Genomic DNA, 20322 nt, shown 5'->3' on the forward strand with positions numbered 1-20322 from the left:
TTGCATTCATTCCTGCAAGGGCCCTGGTGGTATTTGGTAGAGAGTTCCACCAGATCAGAGCTAGTGCCAAAAAAACCCCTGGCTCTGGTTGAGGACAGTCGGATATCTTTAGGGCCAGGGACCACCAGTAGATTGTTCCCAGGAGAGCATAATGCATTACCTGACTCAGTATTCCACAGGGAGCCAGTGTGGCTGGCACAGCACAGGTTGTATATGTGCTGTCGGCTTGTCAGAACTCGTGCTGCTGCATTCTGGACCAGGTTAGACTCAAGGGCAATCCAGCACAGAGTGAGTTACAGTAGTCTAGCCTGGAGGTGATCGTTGCCTGGATTACATTAGCTATGTTGGGGTGCAACAAGAGAGGGGCTAATTGTCAAGCTTGGAATAGATGGAATAATGCCACCCTGGCAGTATTCATGATCTGGGCTTCCATAGATAAAGAGGCATCTGGGGCCATGCCCAAACTCCTGATGGAGGTTGTTGTTCGTGTTTTTGTAATTGAAAACATTGGCGAGGGAATTTAAATGTACTTTTTGTCAGCATTCCATTGTTGATTGCTTTCTCCAGAGTTCTTAAAATATATCAGAGCATTTACAACACTATAGTAACACAGAATATAACTGTGGAAATAGGCAGCAGTTAGTTGTTATATATATATATATATATATGGTGCTTGCTGTGTAATCTTGGAGAAAGAAAGACAGGAATAGATCAGTAGGCTAAACTTTGAAAGCCAGAATGAGGAACAGGAATGGCCCATTATCTTCTGGGTACTTGTTTTGAGAAGAGAAAATTCCCTTTGATAGATTAGGCAGGGTCTGTACTGAATAACACTCTAGTTTCCAGAGTATTTTGAATAGTAGCTTTTCCAGTGCATTGTAATACAGCAACTAATCTCTATTTGAGAGAAATATAATGCCTTTTTTATTCAAAGCTTCTAAAGCCTTTCTCTGGGATAATAAACCTTGAGAAAGGAAAAGATACATATGTTTTGAGGGGCAAGGGCTTTTATACATTTTCACTATTGATAAAATGAAGAGATTATCTGTTTCTTCCAAACCAATGCAAACTGATCTATTATGAATTTACATTGCATTCTGCTTCCTTTGCACTGTAGCCAGAGAAGGCTTTTAGCTTACAGTATATAGGCTTCTAATTTGCTTCCTGACTGAATGCATTTAAGCCTAAAGTTTGTTCCCCGAGTACCTAAAGAACCATCTCCATTCATGTTGTCTGCTCTGGAACTTGAGAAATACACAGGGAGCCTTCCTTAACAAACTATACTTAGACAAGGTTCAAGTAAGGGCCTTTTCTGCTACTATCCCCCCCTCCCCAGTCTGTGGAATGTCCTCTCCCAGAAGCAAGGGTAGCCAAATCCCTAATGGCCTTTAGGATGAATTTAAAGACTTAGCTTTCTATTTAAGGTAGCATAGCTGGGAATGTAATCTTACTCTTGGATATTTTGTTTTAATATTTTTCTGAAATGCTGTTTATAGTGTTTTTATATTATATTGTAAACTATTTTTGGACATATATTGCCAGTTAAAAAGCAGTAGTAAATAAATGAATGAGGTCCATTGTTTCTTGGATGCATGTCTCAAGAAGGCAGCAGTCTCTTTACTCAGGGTGATAGATTATGCAAGGGCTGTACTGAGTAGTACTCTGTAGCTCAAAGTATACTTTAATCAGCCTGAAATTTGAGCTGACTATGCAAGAAGCTATATTGGAGGAGGGGGGGAGGGAGAGGTGCAGTTGCAATGTAATTTCAGGGGGGGGGGCAGTTTCATCACAATAGTCCTAGCTTCAGAATGTCACACATGTACTAGTATGGTTAGGGTGTCATACTAGTACTGAAGAAATCTATGTTCAGGTAAAAGCCTATACTGTAAAGCCTACCCTACCTCAGAGGATGGTTATAAAGATGCATTGGAAGGCATAGATAAAGCCCTGGCCTCCTTGAAGGAAGGGTAGGATAAAAATGTGGTATATGGTTCATTTGTCTTCTGCCTTTCCCCCCAGTGTAGGTTTGCCAGCCTGCAGGTCCTGGTGCGGAATCCCCCGGTTTTGCAAGCTCCTCCTCACCACCAGCCAGTCACAATGTGCCTTTAAATCTTGGCAGGCATAAAAGAACCTTGCAAACTGCTTGTGTTTTGGACTGTGTGTGTGCCTTTAAATCTCAACTGGAGGAAAGCTGTATGGGTAGGACAAGCAAGCCAGAGTTATGTGGCTCTTCCTGGTCAGTGTGTGAACCATGTGAGAAAGGAAGAGAAGTGAGCAGAGTCCTTCTGTTTATTTTGCATTTCTTTTTTATTTTATTTTATTTTATTTTATTTGTATCCCGCCCTCCCTGCCGAAGCAGGCTCAGGGCGGCTCACAGCATAAAACCTCACAAAATTAAAAGAATACATATTATAAAATAGTACATTCTATAAAATTATATATTTAGAAATTAAAACAACATATCATTTAGTGCTCAGATCTAGATATTATCTTGTTAGATTTTACAGTGCGACAGTTTTCCATCTATGATTTAGGCTCTGTATCAATTAAAGGCCAGCTGGAAGAGGATAGTTTTGCAGCCCCTGCGGAACTGACCAAGATTCCGCAAGGCCCTCATTTCCTCTGGGATTTGGTTCCACCAGTGGGGGGCAGCGATCAAAAAGGCCCTTTCCATGGTGACCTTCAGTTTGGTCTCCTTCGGCCTTGGGATTACCAGTAGATTTTGTGAACCAGATCGAAGCACCCTCTGGGGAGTATATGGGAAGAGAAGGTCCCTAAGGTAGGCAGGTCCTCGGCCATATAGGGCTTTAAAGGTAATAACCAGCGCCTTGTAACGAATCCGGTACACTATTGGCAGCCAGTGCAGTTCCTGCAGCCCCGGCTGTATGTGCTCCCACTTAGGGAGCTCCAATAACAACCTGGCCGCCGTGTTCTGCACCAGCTGCAGTTTCCAGGTTTGGCACAGGGGCAGTCCCATGTAGAGGGTGTTACAGTAACCCAACCTCGAGGTGACCCTTGCATGAATCACTGTTCCGAGGTCGTCGCGCTCCAGGAAGGGGACCAACTGCTTCACCCGCCTAAGCTGGAAAAAAGCGGATTTAGCAGTGGTTGCTATCTGGGCCTCCATTGTTAAGGCAGGCTCCAGCAACACCTCCAAGCTTTTCACCTTGTGCGCCGTTTTCAGTGGTGCACCGTCAATTGCTGGGAGGGGGCTTTCCCTACCCAGACCGCCCCGACTTAGGCAAAGGACCTCTGTCTTCATTGAATTTAGCTTCAACCTACTCAGCCGTAGCCATCCCACCACAGCCTGCAACACCAAATCCAGATTTTCTGGGACACAGTCAGGCTGGCCATCCATCAGTAGATAGAGCTGGGTGTCATCAGTATATTGATGACAATCCAACCCATACCTCTGAGCAATCTGGGCAAGGGGGCACATATAGATGTTAAACAACATCAGGGAGAGCACTGCCCCCTGTGGCACCCCACAGTTAAGCGAGTACCTCCAGGACAGTTCTCCCCCAATTATCACCTTTGTCCCCGACCATCAGGGAAAGAGGAAAGCCATTGCGAGGCAGCAGGTCAGTAGCCAATGGTTGACCATATTGAACACAGCCAATAGGTCTAACAGCATCAGCACCACCGAGCCGCCTCGATCCAGATGCTGCTTGGGGTCATCCACCAGGCTGACCAGCATTGTCTCCGTCCTGTGACCTGGGCAGAAGCCAGATTGGTGGGTGTCTAAAATGGAAGCGTCATCCAGAAAACTCTGTAACTGTAATGCTACTGCCCTCTCAATAATTTTACTCAAAAAGGGTAAATTCGAGACTAACCATTAATTTGCCAATTTGGCCGGGTCTGATGTAACTTTTTTCAGGAGGGGACGGATGCTGGAAAAAGCCCCTTCGAGAGGGATCTATTTACAATGTCCCATATAGGACATCTAAGCTCCCTCTGGCAAGCTTTAATTAGCCAGGAGGGACAGGGGTCCATATCACAAGTTGTTGGTCATACAGTAGAGAGAATTCTGTCGACTTCCTCCAGGCTGAGTATGTCAAAGCAATCTAGAACTGGTCCAGAAGACAGGCACGGGGCCTCGAGTTCATATACTGTCTCCAATGTGGCAGGGAGGTCACAACAGAGCGACAAGATTTTATCTGCAAAAAATTCCGCTAAAGCCTCACAGCCAATCTCCAATTCCCTAGCGTTTGGCCTACCTTGTGGCAGTGCTGTAAGAGTCCAAATTGTCCTAAACAATTGTGCCAGGCGCGAGTTTGCAGATGCAATCTTGGCCACAAAGTAAGCTTTCTTTGTGACTTTGACCGCCATCTCATAGGATCTCATAAATTCTCTGTAGGATGTTCTAGTCGCTTCGTCTTGAGTACGCCGCCATTGCCTCTCTAGTCGTCTGAGCCCTCGTTTCAGCTGCCACAATTCCAGGGTATACCACGGTGCCAGCTTAGCACAAGGGTGTAGAGGGCACCGAGGTGCAATCTCATCAATGGCTCTGGTGAGTTGGCTATGCCATGATTCAACCAGGTCATTGAGAGAGTCGCCAGGGGGCCAGGGATCCCATAGAGCTGTTTGAAACCGCTCTGGGTCCATCAGGCTCCGCAGGCGAGCCAAAATATGCTTGCCGCCTAAACGGATTTGAGGTGGGAAATCCACACAAGCCTTAAGGGCAAGGTGGTCCGACCATGGCACTGCTTCTGCAGTAATATAATCCACCAAGACCCCTGCCACAAAGATCAGATCAACCATGTGCCCCGCCTGGTGAGTGGGCACTGTAACAAGTTGGGAGAGTCCCAGTGTCATCATGGATGACACTAGGTCCATTGCCTGACTGGAGGTCGCGTCATCAGCATGAACATTGAAGTCACCCAGGATCTCAGGCCTTGGGTACTCCAATGCCCAGCCTGCTACGTCCTCCATCAGGGATGGTAAGGCATTGGCTGGTGCGTTAGGCGGATGGTACACCAGCCATATTGCCAATCCCTCCCCAACGTCCCATGCCAGACCAGCACATTCAATATCATTGATCTCTGGGGGCGGGAGAGCCCGAAAGGAGTAAGCCTCTCGTATGAATAGGGCCACCCCTCCCCCCCGCCTGCTAGTCCGTGATTGGTGAAAGACTGAGTACCTTGGGGGAGCCATTTGGGAGAGAGCTACCATCTCTCCGTCTCGCACCCAGGTCTCAGTCACGCAAGCCAGGTCCACATCTTGCTCGAGTAGAAACTCTCAGAGGACTGAGGTCTTATTATTTATGGACCTGACACTGAATAACACCAATGATGGAGGTGAGTAGTTCAACCTAAGCCCACTACCTGCCACTGTCGGGATGGGACACAGATTGGAAGGGGGCCGAGCATCTCCATGTCTCTGTCTCCTTTCCTTATAACACTGTCTGCTCCCACCGTCATATCTTCCCCTCCCCAGGAGTACTGGAATCCCCAGGCCAGTCATCCTCCCACTGGTCTCTGCCTCAGCCTCAGACCAGTTATCACACAGCTCACTACCCTACAGTTAATTTCCCAACCCTCTCTGCCCTTATCAATCTATTTCCTCTTAATTTTGTCCATATCTGCCAATTCTAATAGTTAACCAAGCTAAGCCCTAAGTCCCACAATCTCCTCTAAATTAATTAGTTAATAATAATAAATTAATTCAGATGGCTATTAATTATAAAAACCCTTCCAACTAATCAACTCCCCAAATTTTGCCAATAATATATTATATTACATCAAATAGCCAATTAGTTAATAGGTAATGTCATCATTATTAGTTAACCAACCAATCAATCAGTTTAGCCGTTTAGAATCCAGTCTTAGTTCTATTATAAGATTAGCAGCTTGGAGGCAGGTGGAGGTAGATAGTTAAAACAAATAAAGTGCTGCTGTGTCTCCAAAGTGCAACAAAGTAGCCCTCCTCGTGCCTCCCAGTCGCGCTGCCCAACACCAGCAACAACAGCAGCAGGTCAATCATGGCTGGGCCAGCGGTAGCAGCAACACTTCAGCAGCTGCCCACAAGATTCCCAGCCGGAGCCGGGACCGCAGTAACCGGCTGACTGCCGAGGGACATGCTGATTGACTTTGCAGCAAGGTGGAGCTGGGCTTGCTGTCCCAAAATGGAGACACTTCACTGCCTCAGGTGGATTCCATTGCATTCCTCCTCCCTCTCTTCACTGTGGGAGTTCCAGAATCCCCTTACCCTTATCTGTAGCAGGGATTGGAAAAGAGACACACAGACACAGCATTTTTTTCCAGAAGTCCCAGGTAGGCTTCCCAATCCTCCCGCCCTGGTGGGGGACCCCAGGATTTCCACCCTCTTCCCCCGCTCCCCAAAAAAACGGAAGCGGGGGGAGGGGGGAAACAGCGCCTGGGAGCATGGCGAACCGCCCGATCCTGGAGCGGGCAAGGCCGCCGCACCACTGCCGCCCCCTCCCCGCCCACCACAGCTGCTCCTCTGAGATGGGCCCAGGCTGAGTCCATCTCGGAGGAGCAGCCAAGAGGCGGCAGCAGCGCAGGCAAAACCAGCGAGGCAAAACCAGAGAAGGGGAGGGCGAGGCAGGCCAGGAGCATGGCAAGCCGCGAATCCGGGCCCTTCTAGGACCCGGACTCGCGGCTCACCATGCCCCTGGCCCGCCTCCACCACTACCCCGATCCCACCCCAGAGGCGGAGCGGGCGAGGCCGCTGCGCCGCTGCCGCCCCACCGCAGCTGCTCCTCCGAGATGGGCTCAGGCTGAGCCCATCTCGGAGGAGCAGCCACGGCGAGCAGAGAAGAGGCTGCAGCCGCGCAGCAGCGTCGCCCGCTCCGAGATGGGGCGGCTCGCCACGCTCCCCAGCACCGTTTCCCCCCCTCCCCCTAGCTCCACCCCAGTGTCTCCTGGCTCCACCCCCAAAGTCTACTGGATCCACCCCCAAAGTCCCCAGATATTTCTGTGATTGGACTTGGCAACCCTAGTCCCAGGAGAGAGAGGTTTAAAAAAAGCATATAGAAAAAAACAGCCCTCTGTTTAAAAACAAAACAATGACTCCTCCCCCCTCTTTTTTTTGTTCCTGACAGTGAGTCTTCTGTGCTTGGGATGGCTTTAAAAGCAAGCCTTTGTCAGCAAAAGGCAACTTCAGCTGGGAAGCAGAGGCTGGTGTGAAAAAGAAAAAAAAATCTGCCCACTCCCCCACTCCTTTGCTCCAGGCTCCTGAGAGAGGGCATGGAGAGGAAGCAATGATTTTTCTTCCCCCTCTGTTGGAAATGTAGAGGCATGGTTTGGGAACAGAGCAAAACTAATGTCTCTTCCAGCTCCAGAGGAAGCATTTTAAACACAGGCAAAGATCTGCAATTGTAACAGGTTGTCTGTATTTGATGAACTCTTGACCATGGGAACTGGAATAATGTTTCTATGTAAAATAGAGGTGCCAAGCTCCAGGGCGAAGTGGGGGTTCTCCTGCTCCGTAGGTCCCCAACCTGCTGGCTTGCATTGGGCTGGTGGGAGGATCCCCTCCCGATGTTGCTGGCATGATGACGTCACTTGAAAGTGACGTCATCATGCTGGCAATATTGCACGCTGGATGCTCTAGGAGCTTCCGGAAAAACTTTATGGTTTTCCCAGACGCTCTAGCAATTTGGGAGGGAAACTCTGTGGTACCATAACGTTTCCCTTCCAAATCTCTAAAGTGTCCAGGAAAACCATAGAGTTTTCCCAGAAGCTCCTAGAGCATCCAGCGTGCAATGTCACCAGCGTGATTATGTCACTTGTGAGTGACATCTGCATGATGACGTCACTTGCGGGTGACATCATTGCACCGCGCATGCTACGCACGCATGGGGCCACTGGAGGCCACAGGAGACTTGGCAACCCTTATGTAAAAACAGCTATAAAAACTGAATACTGCTGTTAACATTTGTCAGTCTATTCCAAGTACAACATCCCCCCCAATATTATAAAATGCCCATATGTGTTTTTTGCCTCAATTCTTTGTCCCACATGTTTTTCTTTGATATACAATTTTAGATTCCTTAGAGTATTTTAGTCACAATATGACAACCCCTTTGTTAGTAGCTGTGGCCCCGTGGTGCAGAGTGGTAAAGCAGCAGTACTGCAGTACTGTGGTCTGAACTCTCTGCTCACGACCTGAGTTCAATTCCAACGGAAGCTGGATTCAGGTAGCCGGCCCAAGGTTGACTCAGTCTTCCATCCTTCCGAGGTCGGTAAAATGAGTACCCAGCTTGCTGGGGTGGAAGTATAAAAGACTGGGGAAGGCAATGGCAAACCACCCCATAAAAAGTCTGCCATGAAAACATTGTGACATCACCCCAAAGTCGGAAACGACTGGTGCTTGCACAGGGGACCTTTCCTTTCCTTGTTAGTAGCATACATTTTAAAAATTCAGAGTATATTGACAGCATATGGAGTAAATTTAGTTATTGTTCAGAGAAAACATTTTCCCTGATTGCATTCTATTGGGTTTTGGGTTTGGATCAGGGGCATTTCGGGATTGGGCAGGAGCATTTGGGGCATTTTGCACAGCAATGGGAGGGGGGGGATAAGAAAGCATGCTTTATACAGACAGAAATGGTTCTCTGTCAACAAAATACAGTGGATCTGAACTTCCATCTTTTGCATGGTGTTTTTAATTGCTAGATTTTCTAGATGCCTGGTTGTGGTGTCTCTTAGTTCCAAAGTTTTGATCCCAGATATTATTAATACACTGGAGTTTCTGAATAATAGAAGCAGTGGCAGGTGTTCACATTAGATTTGAAATTTTGCTTCTTAAAGCAGCTGTTCTTTCTCTGGTGGAAATCTTTTTGCATTTCTTTCTGTTGGATGAGTACTCTGTATTGACATATTTTCTGACAATCCATTCAATACCTGACTTGCTGGTATGAATCTAAAAGTACAAAGATGTTTAGATAGAAAAGCAAAGGAATGGCTGTAAACAACAAGTAATACTGTCCCCCAAAGATATTCTTTTAAGAAAAAGCCCAGCAAGAACTCATTTGCATATTAGGCCACACCCCTGATATCACCATTGTTTCTCTTAGTTCCATTGTTATTCAGAAACTCCAGTGTATTAATAATATTTGGGATCAAAACTTTGGAACTAAGAGAAACAATGGTGATATCAGGGGTGTGGCCTAATATGCAAATGAGTTCTTGCTGGGATTTTTCTTTTTTTCTACAAAAAAGCCCAGCAGGAACTGATTTGCATATTAGGTCACATTTCCTGACGCCAAGCCAGCCGGAACTGTGTTCCTGTGAATTCCTGCTCAAAAAAAGCCCTGCTGTCCCCTTATCAGTTAAGATTGTTCTTGTCAGAGATTTGCTCATTAAGAGAGATTGCTTTAGTGTGTGTAGCCAGTTTCCTTCCCCTGATTCCATCCCATTTAGAGGAGTGTGTGTTTTTAAAGCCAAACAAGGCAAGCATTTCAGACCTTTTGCTGACTTCCTAATGAAGCATTTGGCTTTCCCCTGAGTCTGGTCCAGCTTGGAAAAGATGCAGAATATTGCTTTCTGTGTGAATTACGTGCCCTAGTTTCAAATTATTATAATTTATAAAGCCTTGCCTACTGAAAATGCAAACAAAGCCATCTCTCTAGGGCATGTGGAATAGACAGAGTTGCACATTATAATCAGTTTCTCTTGAAGCTTCATTTAATGTCTTGTGCTTTTTTCCAGCAAAAAAAAATAATAATTTTGAAATACATTATTCATGTTACTAGATGCATGGGGAGAAGTTACTGAATTGTGATTTCTGTGGCAAATCTGGTGTTGTGCATTTGTGCGTGCATTATTTATATCTGGGTGATAGTCTTCACTGCATAATAGAAGCATGAAATAGACACTGCAATCCATAGAGGGGAGCAGTGAACTTCTTTGCTCCTTTCACACGAGGGAAAGAGACTGACCCTTTTATTTAACCCAGATCTTTATACCTCCACTGTACTCAGGCATCTCAAGATGTTAAATAATACATGTACATTATTTGCAAGTTCATCTATTAAAATTAAAACTCTAGCAATAGAGAATCAACACGGAAGTCTAGTTAAATGGATTATTTTGGCTTGGTTGCAGCAAACTCTTTAACTTGCTTCAGCCACTTGAACAAGAGATGTGCTAGACCATCTTTAATATTTTGGTTTCAGTTTTGAAACTGTATTTGTAATTGATCTAATGTGTAATATTGGAAACTACCAGTATTTAATTTCTAGCAGGGGGTGCCAGGACTTAATTTTCCCTTTGTTGGGAGGCCTTTCATTCATAAGCCAAGAGTTTTGGCTGTGATTGCTTGGTGATGAAGAAGAGGCATCTGCTGATATTCTAGATCTGTTGTTATTTTCCCCCCTCACAGAGCTGTGTTTTGGCAAAGCAAAATATGTTTTAGGGCTAAAGCGCTAGTGGTCCCCGGAATTGTATTAGTCCTACTAGAATTCATGCATATGATCAGATTAAATTATAGAAGCTGCCATTTTAAACACAGAATTAATAGCCCTTACTAAAACTGAGTGATTTGGTGGGCACATTTAATATTCCTGTGAAATGAGTGTTCACTGTAGAATCATAGAATCATAGAGTTGGAAGGGACACCCAGGGTCATCTGTAGTTGAAAATCTTCTTGCCATACATTCAAATTATTTAATTGCACATTAGTTTGAGTGTCATTTGACAGGCAGGCATGTAAGACATCTTATAAACAGTTATTACACAACTATACAGTTGTTTTATCATTGGGAGTGGGGCCATAGCTCAATGGTAGAGCATCTGCTTTGCATGCAAATGGTCTTGGGTTCCCTCTCTGGTATCTATATATATTTTAGAGAATCAGATAGCAGTTCAGGACTTTATTGTAGCAGGAACTCCTTTGCATATTAGGCCACACACAGGCCTGGTGGTAGGTTTTTTGCCACCCAAGGCAGGAACCAGTGGCAGCGCCCCCCAGTCTTAAATCGCACGTGCGCAAAGTGAGCGCACCGCGATGACATCACCTAGAAGTGATGTCATCATGGTGTGTCCCCTGCCCATCAGCCCTGTCCTGCCTCCCCCCTACCCAGCATGATCAGCTGCGCCTTGACCCCTCCACTCCCACCTCCCCCCCACCCGACATGATCGGCTGTGCCTGAGCCCTTCTGTTCCCGCCTCCCCCCCCCCAGCACAACCAGCTAGGCCTTGGCCCCTTCTGCTCCCACCTCCCCCACCCCACCCTGCATGATCGGCTGCACCTGGGCCCTTCCGCTCCCACCTGCCTCCCGGCATGATCACAGCATGCCGCACCCCCATCAGCTGTGATGCGGTGTGCTTCTTACCCTTCTAAGAATGTGCTGGAGGATGCCTCTCCCCCCTCCTTTCTGGAACCGGAAGGGAGGGGGAGCCAAGCCTTCTCCAGCGCATTCTTAGAAGAAAAAGGTTAAAAGCACGCCTCGTTGCAGCTGGTGGGGGCACGGCATGCTGTGATCGTGCCAGGTGGGGTGGAGGCAGGAGCAGAAGGGGCCGAGGTGCAGCCAATCACGCCAGAAGGGAGTGAGGCAGTAGTGGAAGAGCTCAGTGAAGATGCAAGCAGGGACAGGGAGGGGGCACCCGCTCCACCCGCACCCCTGTGGGAGCTGGCGCCCCAGACTGTCGCCTAGTTTGCCGACTTCCACATGCTGGCCCTGGCCACACATCCCCTGATATAGCCAATCCTCCTGGAGCTTATAGTAGGCCTTGTACTAAGAGCCCTGTAAGCTCTTGGAGGATTGGCAACATCAGGGGAGTGTGGTCTAATATGCAAAGGAGTTCCTGCTACAAAAAAGCCCTGAATAGCATATGCTTCATCCTACAATGCCAGAGAGCCCCTTAGCAGTTGGTAAAACTGACTTTGTTTTGACTCAGTATAAGGCAGCTTCATGAGTAAACAAACAATACAGATTATGTAGTATCTTCACTTTCTTCCTGGGTATGTCAGTTTTTGAAAGCTGTTAGTGTGGTACTTTGAAGAAAGTAGACATATTAAGAGTCTAATGCAGGGGTGTCAAACATGTGGCCCAAGGGCCAAACCAGACCCCCCCCCCGAGGGTTTCCATGAGGCCCCCAAGCAAGTGGTTGTTGTCTGCTTCCTTCTCCCTCTCTCTTGCTTCCTTCTGCATCACAGCTTACTTTGCCAAGCTTGCTCAATCACACAGGAGCTACAGAGCAAAGCTTCTATTTTCTCCATTGGCTGAGGCTCCTCTCTTGGGGAGGAAGGGGGGGAAGGAAGGAGAGCTTGCTTTTACAGGCTCTCCCAATCATACAGCAGAGCTACTGAGCCAAGTCTTTCTTCCTTCTATTGGCTGAAGGTCCTGCCCCTTCTCATCCCCTGGGAAGGAAGGGGGGGATGGAAAGAAGAAGACTGCAGATTTATAGCCCGTCCTTCTCTCTGAATCAGAGTCTCAGAGTGGCTTACAATCTTCCTCCCCTACAACAGACACCCTGTGAGGTAGATAGGGTTGAGAGAGCTCTCCCAGAAGCTGCCCTTTCAATGACAACTCCTGCAAGAGCTATGGCTGACCCAAGGCCATTCCAGCAGCTTTAAGTGGAGGAGTGGGGAATCAAACCCGGTTCTTCCAGATAAGAGCAAGAGTTTCCTATAATATAGTGGGTTCAAATCATTGAGGAGATATGAGGTAACAGTGATAACAGCTCTTTATTAGAAGCAGCATGGTAGAAGGCTGCACTAACAAGACTCCAGAAGCGGCTGATGGGGCCATAGCTATATACAACTCTGGGTTCCCACGCTAGCAGGTTATTGGGCCATTCAGACTGCCCAGGGCCCTATGATTGGTGCAGGGCAGCAGGTATCAGGATCCTGCTGCCCATTGTTCCTAGTTCCCCAAGCTCCGTTCTTCTGGCTTCAATAAGCTAAATAGGAATACCCAGATACTAGACATAATTCGACATACATAACACTTCTTTTGCCCAGTTCTCTGAATTGTACAGGAGAGATGTAAAGAAAGCACTGTAAGACCAATGGAGTTTTATTCAAGGTATGAGCTTTTTGCCTTGCTACACACACACACAGAGTTAGTTTTGTTGGCTCATTATGCCAGGGCTCTCCTGGGTGCAAGTGGGCTTGCCTCCCCCTTTTCACTGTTTTCATTCCTTCATGATCCCGCCTTTCTCAGTAGGGGAGCAATATAAACTATTTAGATGAAGAATAACAACAAGCCAATGAAGTGGATTAGGCTGAGAGTATGTACAGACCAAGTTCACTCAACACATTTCCTTTGCAGACTAGGGATTTTTAACCTAGGCTTCCAAGATAAGTAGGCTGATACTGATCACCTTACATTGCTGTCTATGTATTCTTGCACTGCCTCATAGGAGCTGTAGTTATTTCTCAGGGGAAGACTACAGTTTTGTAGAGAAACACATAGCCCTCAGTCTGTGACATGGTGCCTTCATATGTTCTTGACCAGCACAAGATGCAACTTATGTACAAAACCTTGCAATGCCCAGCCATTTCATATTTTCCTCTGGGCCTTAGGCTCAAAGCGTGAGATTTCTTTAATGAATATCAATAAATCAAAAGTAGGTTTGCAGCTTACAGATACACACCCGAACAAAACCTGAACAGCATATTTAAGATTGCTACAGCACTCAAAGCAAGAAGTGTCAGTTATCAGAGACTGTTAAATAAACAAAATATTGCAGGAGTGCTAATGTTTTAAGCATGTTTTAAGATCTTTTTTAAAGAAATACGTAATTTTGTTTGTGTCCTTTATAAAGTTTGTATATGCACCACCTGGCATTACATTTTATGATACACATGACCTGGCATGACAAGGTCTCATTTATGTCAGATCTGGCCCTCATAACAAATGAGTTTGACACCCCTGGTATAATGTGTATCATATGGTTTCAGTAATGTTATCATAGATAGATAAAAAAATAAGTAGCTTGGTTTATGTTTAATAGTTTTGTTCAGTATGGGAAATGGAAGTCAAGATAGCCACAGCACTGGTAAAAAAATGGGACTCAAGACAGCATGGAGGTTACTATCTAGGAATTGACCAGAACAGGACCTGCTGTATCATGTACCTTCTAGCTAGTTGTAATCTGAAAAACTGTGAACATATTCTGAGTGGAAAGGAAGAAGATACACTAATTCTCTGTGATGTGCTCTGAGAGTGATACGCACCCATACTGTGGGAGAGAACGCTTCCCAATCCATACTATGAGATCCCTTCTTCTTCACCCAGGTTGTATAGAACACTATATGTTGCATTTCATTATGTGGTACTGTGACTTTTCCAAATACTGGAATCACCCTCCACAATTCTAAAGGAAACCTGGGATCTCTATAGCAAGTTGCTTGGTACGTTCAGATTGGGATTACAGTATAGCAAGGTGCTATACTGTAGCTATACTGTAAATCTGAAATCAAAACCAAATATAATGTGGGTTGTGTTCGCATCTGTTAGTTTGTTGTTTTTGTTTTTAAATTGGGATATCTGTTCGCTGATCTGCCATATCATGTCCTATTGACTTGGCCCTTTAACTGTCACATTTAGTAAAGAGAAATTGGGGGGGGGAGTGGGCAGTACTATTAAGAAGCACTGTTGTAAGACTTCACAAAAGATATCAATCCATTAGATATTGGTATTCAGCAGAATAATAGTCAGGCCTCAGATTCAGTGGGAGCTCACAGGAGCTCACCTCGTGAACCTTTCTGAGAGTTCCACCTCCTTGTCCACTGAATAGTAGGTGCAGTTGCATAACAATCCCTGGATGAGCTCCACCACCTATTTTTCTACAAAATGACCCCTGATAATAGTACATAAATTTCACTAGGTACAGAAATATTTATTGGGAAATTTATTTGGTTCAGTAGATCTTTAGGAAACTATTGGAACTTTAGTTAGAGGCAATGTCCGTATTCTGTTGTTTGGATGTATGTGTAAGCCATCAATGTAGATCTTTTCAAGCATAGGTAATCTTTATATTTCAAAATATAAAGGGCAGAACAGAAATAGATGTTTCCATAGTCTTTTTCTTTGTCATTTATTAGAAATTAACCTTGACAAAGACAGAGTCACGATTGCAACAGTTTTGTTATATACAATGATTATCTGTTTTGTGTCATACTAGTTTTATTTTATTACTTCAGTATACAAATATTTATGGTGCCATGCTGTTAGCCCAGTTGACTTCTAAGGTGGGTAATTAACATGAACAAATCAAAATAATGTTAACATCGCAACATTTCAGTAAAAATACCCTTAATGGTAAAACAGCAGAAAGCATCTTCAAGGCAGTATAATATAAGATGATTAAAAAAAAATCAGTAAAAGATAATTTTAATAGTAAAGATTGCCCTTGTACAGGAGTAACAGGCCATTGTTTGATGGTATATTGGTTCTTAATATGCAGGTATGTGTTTGTGTATTGTGATGACATGATGCTATATACAGTGTCACTTTCCATTTATTTCTGTTAATGTTGGGTTGTTGGAAGAGGCCACCTTAGAAGCCTCCTGTCAGAGAAAATGGGATAAAAACATCTGAAGTCATTCTCTCTAATTCATTTTTCTTATTTTTATTGTCTAAGTTTGTCCACTACCTCCAATGGTGACTCATGGAGATTATATATGCCATCCGCGGCCTTGCGAGCGTTACAACCATGGAACTGTGGTTGAGTTCTATTGTGATCCTGGCTATACTCTCACCAATGATTACAAGTATATCACCTGCCAGTATGGAGAATGGTTTCCTTCATATCAAGTATATTGTGTCAAAACAGGTAAAAGATCCAGGAATCCAAGGTTGATGTGAAAGATAGGCATTTAAGCCAAATATGATTGTATAGTCCTAGATCCTTTTTGAATTTGTCTGGTATTTTTACAATACCTTATTTATTGTTAAACTGTATTTTGCCTTTGTGTGTCTGTGTTTGTTTTAATGTGAGAGATTTTGTGCATTGTCTTGAAAACACATAACATATAAAGGATAGGTATGGGAGCTATGGAGATTGTGGAACAATTCAGCCTGGGCCTAATAAAATATAAGAATTTTAAATTTGTTATCCAATGAAACTGTTTTTGTGTTGATTCTAAATATAAAACAATTATTACATAAACTACATAATACATGTAGCTGTCTTTCATTGTACTTTTGTGCCACAGAGCAAACCTGGCCAAACACACAAGAAACTCTCCTGACAACGTGGAAGATTGTAGCATTTACTGCTACCAGTGTTCTTCTGGTGCTTCTGTTAGTTATTCTTGCCAGGATGTTCCAGACCAAATTTAAAGCACACTTCCTTCCAAGGTTAGTTCTGCCTTTTCTTTCTGGAATTTTCAAATAGAGTAGTAGGATCTTGTATGTGGAAACCTGACATGACTGGGGGAGATTATGATCCCTCTCTTTTGGTAGAATATAGAATAACTTAACTCACGTTCCAATGTCAGTGTGTTGAATGTTTTCCCTAGAGGCAACAGCAAATTATGTGGAGCCAGAAATCTCAAGAGTGGGAAAAAACCATCAATCATGTTATAACTTCTAATATGCTTTACAAGGGAAAGGGGAGACTTAACATAAGACTGCCATTTTCAGTTACAAACCATCTTTCTCCCCATGTTTGTAATTGAGTGGCCAACCTCATAACCTGTCCAAAAACAGAAGAAAATCTTTGGATCAGATAGAAATTTGTGGCATTTACCGCTACCAGTGTTCCTTCCTCTTGTGTACACTAAAGGACAGTCCATTTTTAAGCCATTTTAGCATGCTGCCATGTTATAGACTTTTCTTTGAAGCAGGAAGGTGATGAGTATCCTAAATATTGGTGTCTTTATGTATGAGAAAATTGGGGAAGATTAATTAAATTGCAAAAAAATATAATACCAAGACCATTAAAGGTGGTAAAGGTAGTCCCCTGTGCAAGCACCAAGTCATTACTGACCCATGGGGTGACATCACATCAGGGTGTTTTCATGGCATACTTTTATGGGGTTGTTTGCCATTGCCTTCCCCAGTCATCTATACTTTACCCCTAGCAAGCTGGGTACTCATTTTACCAACCTCAGAAGGATGGAAGGCTGAATCAACCTTGAGCCAGCTACCTGAACCCAGCTTCCACCAGGATCGAACTCAGGTCATGAGCAAAGCTTGGACTGCAATACTATAGCTTTCCACTCTGCGCCACGGGGCTCCTACAACCAAGACTATTAGGAGAAGCTAAATCAAAGTCTGAGTCAAAATGGTTTTAAAATTATATCCCTTATACTAGGCATTTTTGCTAAGTACCAGTGATCATTTTTTAAAGGTTAGTTTGTGTGTGTGTGTCTACCAACCATATGGCATGTATGTTTTAACAAAGTGAGAAATTATATGTCCCAATTAGAAAATGTCTAAGATACTTTCATTTACATACTTGGAACATATCCATTGTATTCTAGTTCTGTGAAGGAGGCCTCAGAATCTGCAGAACAGAATTCTCAGTACCATCACTAGTTTCCAGGACTCTTTGCAGAAAGGGATGACAGTTAAATTGATAGGAATCTAAATTTGTATTAAACATACCCCATAAGGCACAATCCAGTTTAAATTAAACATTTTAAAATCCTATTGATTTCAACAGCTGACAGACTATGGTGCAATCCTATCCTAACAGTTGTGCCTGCCAAAAGAAGATAGCATCAGAACTTAAACAGTTGTGGCACTGGAATTGAAATTCCAAGTTAGGGAATTGTATAGGGTTGCCAAATCCCCCAAAGCCTCCAGTGGGGGACTGTTTTTATGTGCGCAGAACGCCCATGATGCGATGACATCACTTGCAAGTTGTGTCATTGCACCAGCAATGTCGTGCACTGGCCACTCTAGGAGCTTCTGGGGAAACTCTATAGTTTCCCCAGATGCTCTAGCAATTTGGGAGGGAAAACTCTATGGTACCATAGAGATTTCCCTCCCAAATTGATATCATAGAGTTTTCCCTCCCAAATTGCTAGAGCATACAGGAAAACCATAGAGTTTTCCTGAAAGCTTCTAGAGCGGCCGGCATGCAATGTTGCCAGTGTGATGATGTCACTGCAAGTGATGTCATTGCACCATCAACATCAGGGGAGGATCCCCCCACTGGCCCAATGGGGGCCGGTGGGTTGGGAACCTCCGAGGTGGGGGAAAGCCCGCCCGACCTGGAAACTTGGCAGCCCTAGAGTTATTTAATGGTGTTAGAACTCCAAGTTATGACACTTGAGATTTATTTAGGCCTAGGGCAATGCTCCCTGTAAGCTGTGGGGTCTTGTGAACAAAAATTCTGCTTCATGAGCTACTGGCATTAAAAGTTGCGAGCAAGCAATTTGGCTACAGCATAAATTAGTTTTCTCTGGAGCCATCCTTTCTGAGCTAAGACCAAAATGTACCAGACAGAGGCTAAAAAATTGAGCTAGTTCACACTAACTAAGCTTAGAGGGAACACTGGTCTAGGGGAAAACAAATACTTAAATTGCACAACTGCAACCAATACACTTAGATAAAAATATGTATAACTATCTTTTCATATGCAACTCTTGAAGTTTTTTTAAAATACAGAGGACCAAAATTCCAGATATGTTGTGTATAATAATAAACAATCATTTAGATGAGAATAACCTACATAATGCCAATAAGTGTTAGTAATTATCAAGAAGTGTCAGTTACAAAAACAAAATCGTATACAGTGATTACACAAATATTACTGGCCTCTAGTAATCTTCATATTCCTATATAAAGCCTCGTCTAACATCTTCTGTAATCAATAGATTGGCAATTATGGAATAGTCATACCAGTCATACCAACCAGTTAAAGTACTGTATATTTAATAGCAAAAATTAATACCATGACCAAGATACCAATTTTTTTTTAAAAAAAAACTTTTTAACTTGAGAAAGTAAACCTGCTTAGGTACAGATTAAACTGCTCTTCTGTGGCCCCATCATGATCTCTCAGCTTCACCTGCTTCACAAGGTTATTGTTCTCAGGATAAGGAAGAGGAGGAAAAAATAATGTGATAGCTTTGGGTTCGATTCAGGGAGAAAAGTGAGATAGAAATAAAAATAAATACCCTTATTTTGCATTGAACCACAAAAAGAAGGGTATTTTTACCCCACCCAAACCTCAGGGCTTCTTATCTCAGAAGATGACCGTCTCTTGATAGCTCAAGAATAAAAATAATATTTTATAGTATAAAAATCCATGTTGCCTTCTTCTGCAATAATATATTGTCATAACACACATACACCAGCCATGGTACTGATATACCTCAGTACAGCATGTCTGTGTCCCAGGAAGTGTGCTATCAGAGGTAAGTTACTACACTTCCACTCAAGTCACTAGAGAAACAAAAATGACTGCTCCCCTCTCCTCTCTTCATACGCTTACACAATTTCAGCAGAGCATATGATTCCAATCACAGCATACCAACAGCTGGAAATAAATTCCTGTCAAGGTGCCGATTCCTTTGGATGACTGGTTGCATGGTGTGTGGCTGCATTTCTCATGCTATGAACACATGAAATGCTTAAGGAAGAGGGGACTTTGAACCAAAACAGAGTACTAAACCAGCAGCCAAGGCAGGTGAATATTGTTAGGGCATATCGCTAGCCAGTGTCATGCTAGAATCCTCTCAGATACTCCATCTCAGAATTCGAGGCACCCATACTCAGCAGATCTAGTGTCTAACTTCTACAAATGTCTCTCAGGTCTCTCCCTCTCCCCACAACAATATGTTGCAACTGTTTTATTGGCTTTAACAGTACATAGTGGGGAGGGGGCAGAGTTGTGGCCCTTGAAACCCAACATACAGTGGGGGGGGGGTGAGCACTTGGCAGTGCACATAAACCACTTTCAAGACTGGCCAGACATACCCAGGTTGTAATACCATACAGATTTACATAGAAGAAAGCCTATTAAATAATGTGGAACATATCTTAGTAGACATGCATTTGGCTCAGGCTCTATATGGAATGCTTTGGCAATGCTACCAGCACAGTGGGAAGAAGCCATGCAAGAAATCAGGGAGAAAAGCAAAAAGCTCATGACCAAGGTTATTAGGAATAGTTGTGTATTACCAATGTGACAATAAAGTATAAATATGTATGAAAATTTGTATACAATTATTTTTCAAAAATATCAATTATAATACTTATAAAGGCTGGACAATATGCAGCTCAACATCTCCATGTGTGCTGACTTGAAGGCTGAAACCCCAGCACTAAGGGTGAATACATACAATGTTCTTGAATCCAGTTTTAAATACAAAGTCTAAAAGGACCACAGCAGAGCTTAAGTTTATACAGTAGAGATCCACTCATTTCTAAAGGCTCCTATGGGTGTCAAA

General features: G+C 44.0%; 1 protein-coding gene across 3 annotated transcripts in view; it reads left to right on the forward strand.

Moving 5' to 3' along the window:
* The window catches only part of SUSD4 (sushi domain containing 4), a 203029-nt gene that overhangs the window by 177641 nt on the left and 5066 nt on the right, over positions 1 to 20322 (forward strand). For all 3 annotated transcript variants that reach the window (XM_060246075.1, XM_060246081.1, XM_060246083.1), the window contains 2 exons: positions 15558 to 15749; positions 16132 to 16276. In XM_060246075.1, the coding sequence (XP_060102058.1) occupies positions 15558 to 15749; positions 16132 to 16276 (337 nt within the window). The remainder of the gene's footprint in view (positions 1 to 15557; positions 15750 to 16131; positions 16277 to 20322) is intronic.

This window comes from Heteronotia binoei, chromosome 1 (genome assembly GCF_032191835.1).
Source record: "Heteronotia binoei isolate CCM8104 ecotype False Entrance Well chromosome 1, APGP_CSIRO_Hbin_v1, whole genome shotgun sequence".
NCBI classification, from domain to species: Eukaryota; Metazoa; Chordata; class Lepidosauria; order Squamata; family Gekkonidae; genus Heteronotia; species Heteronotia binoei.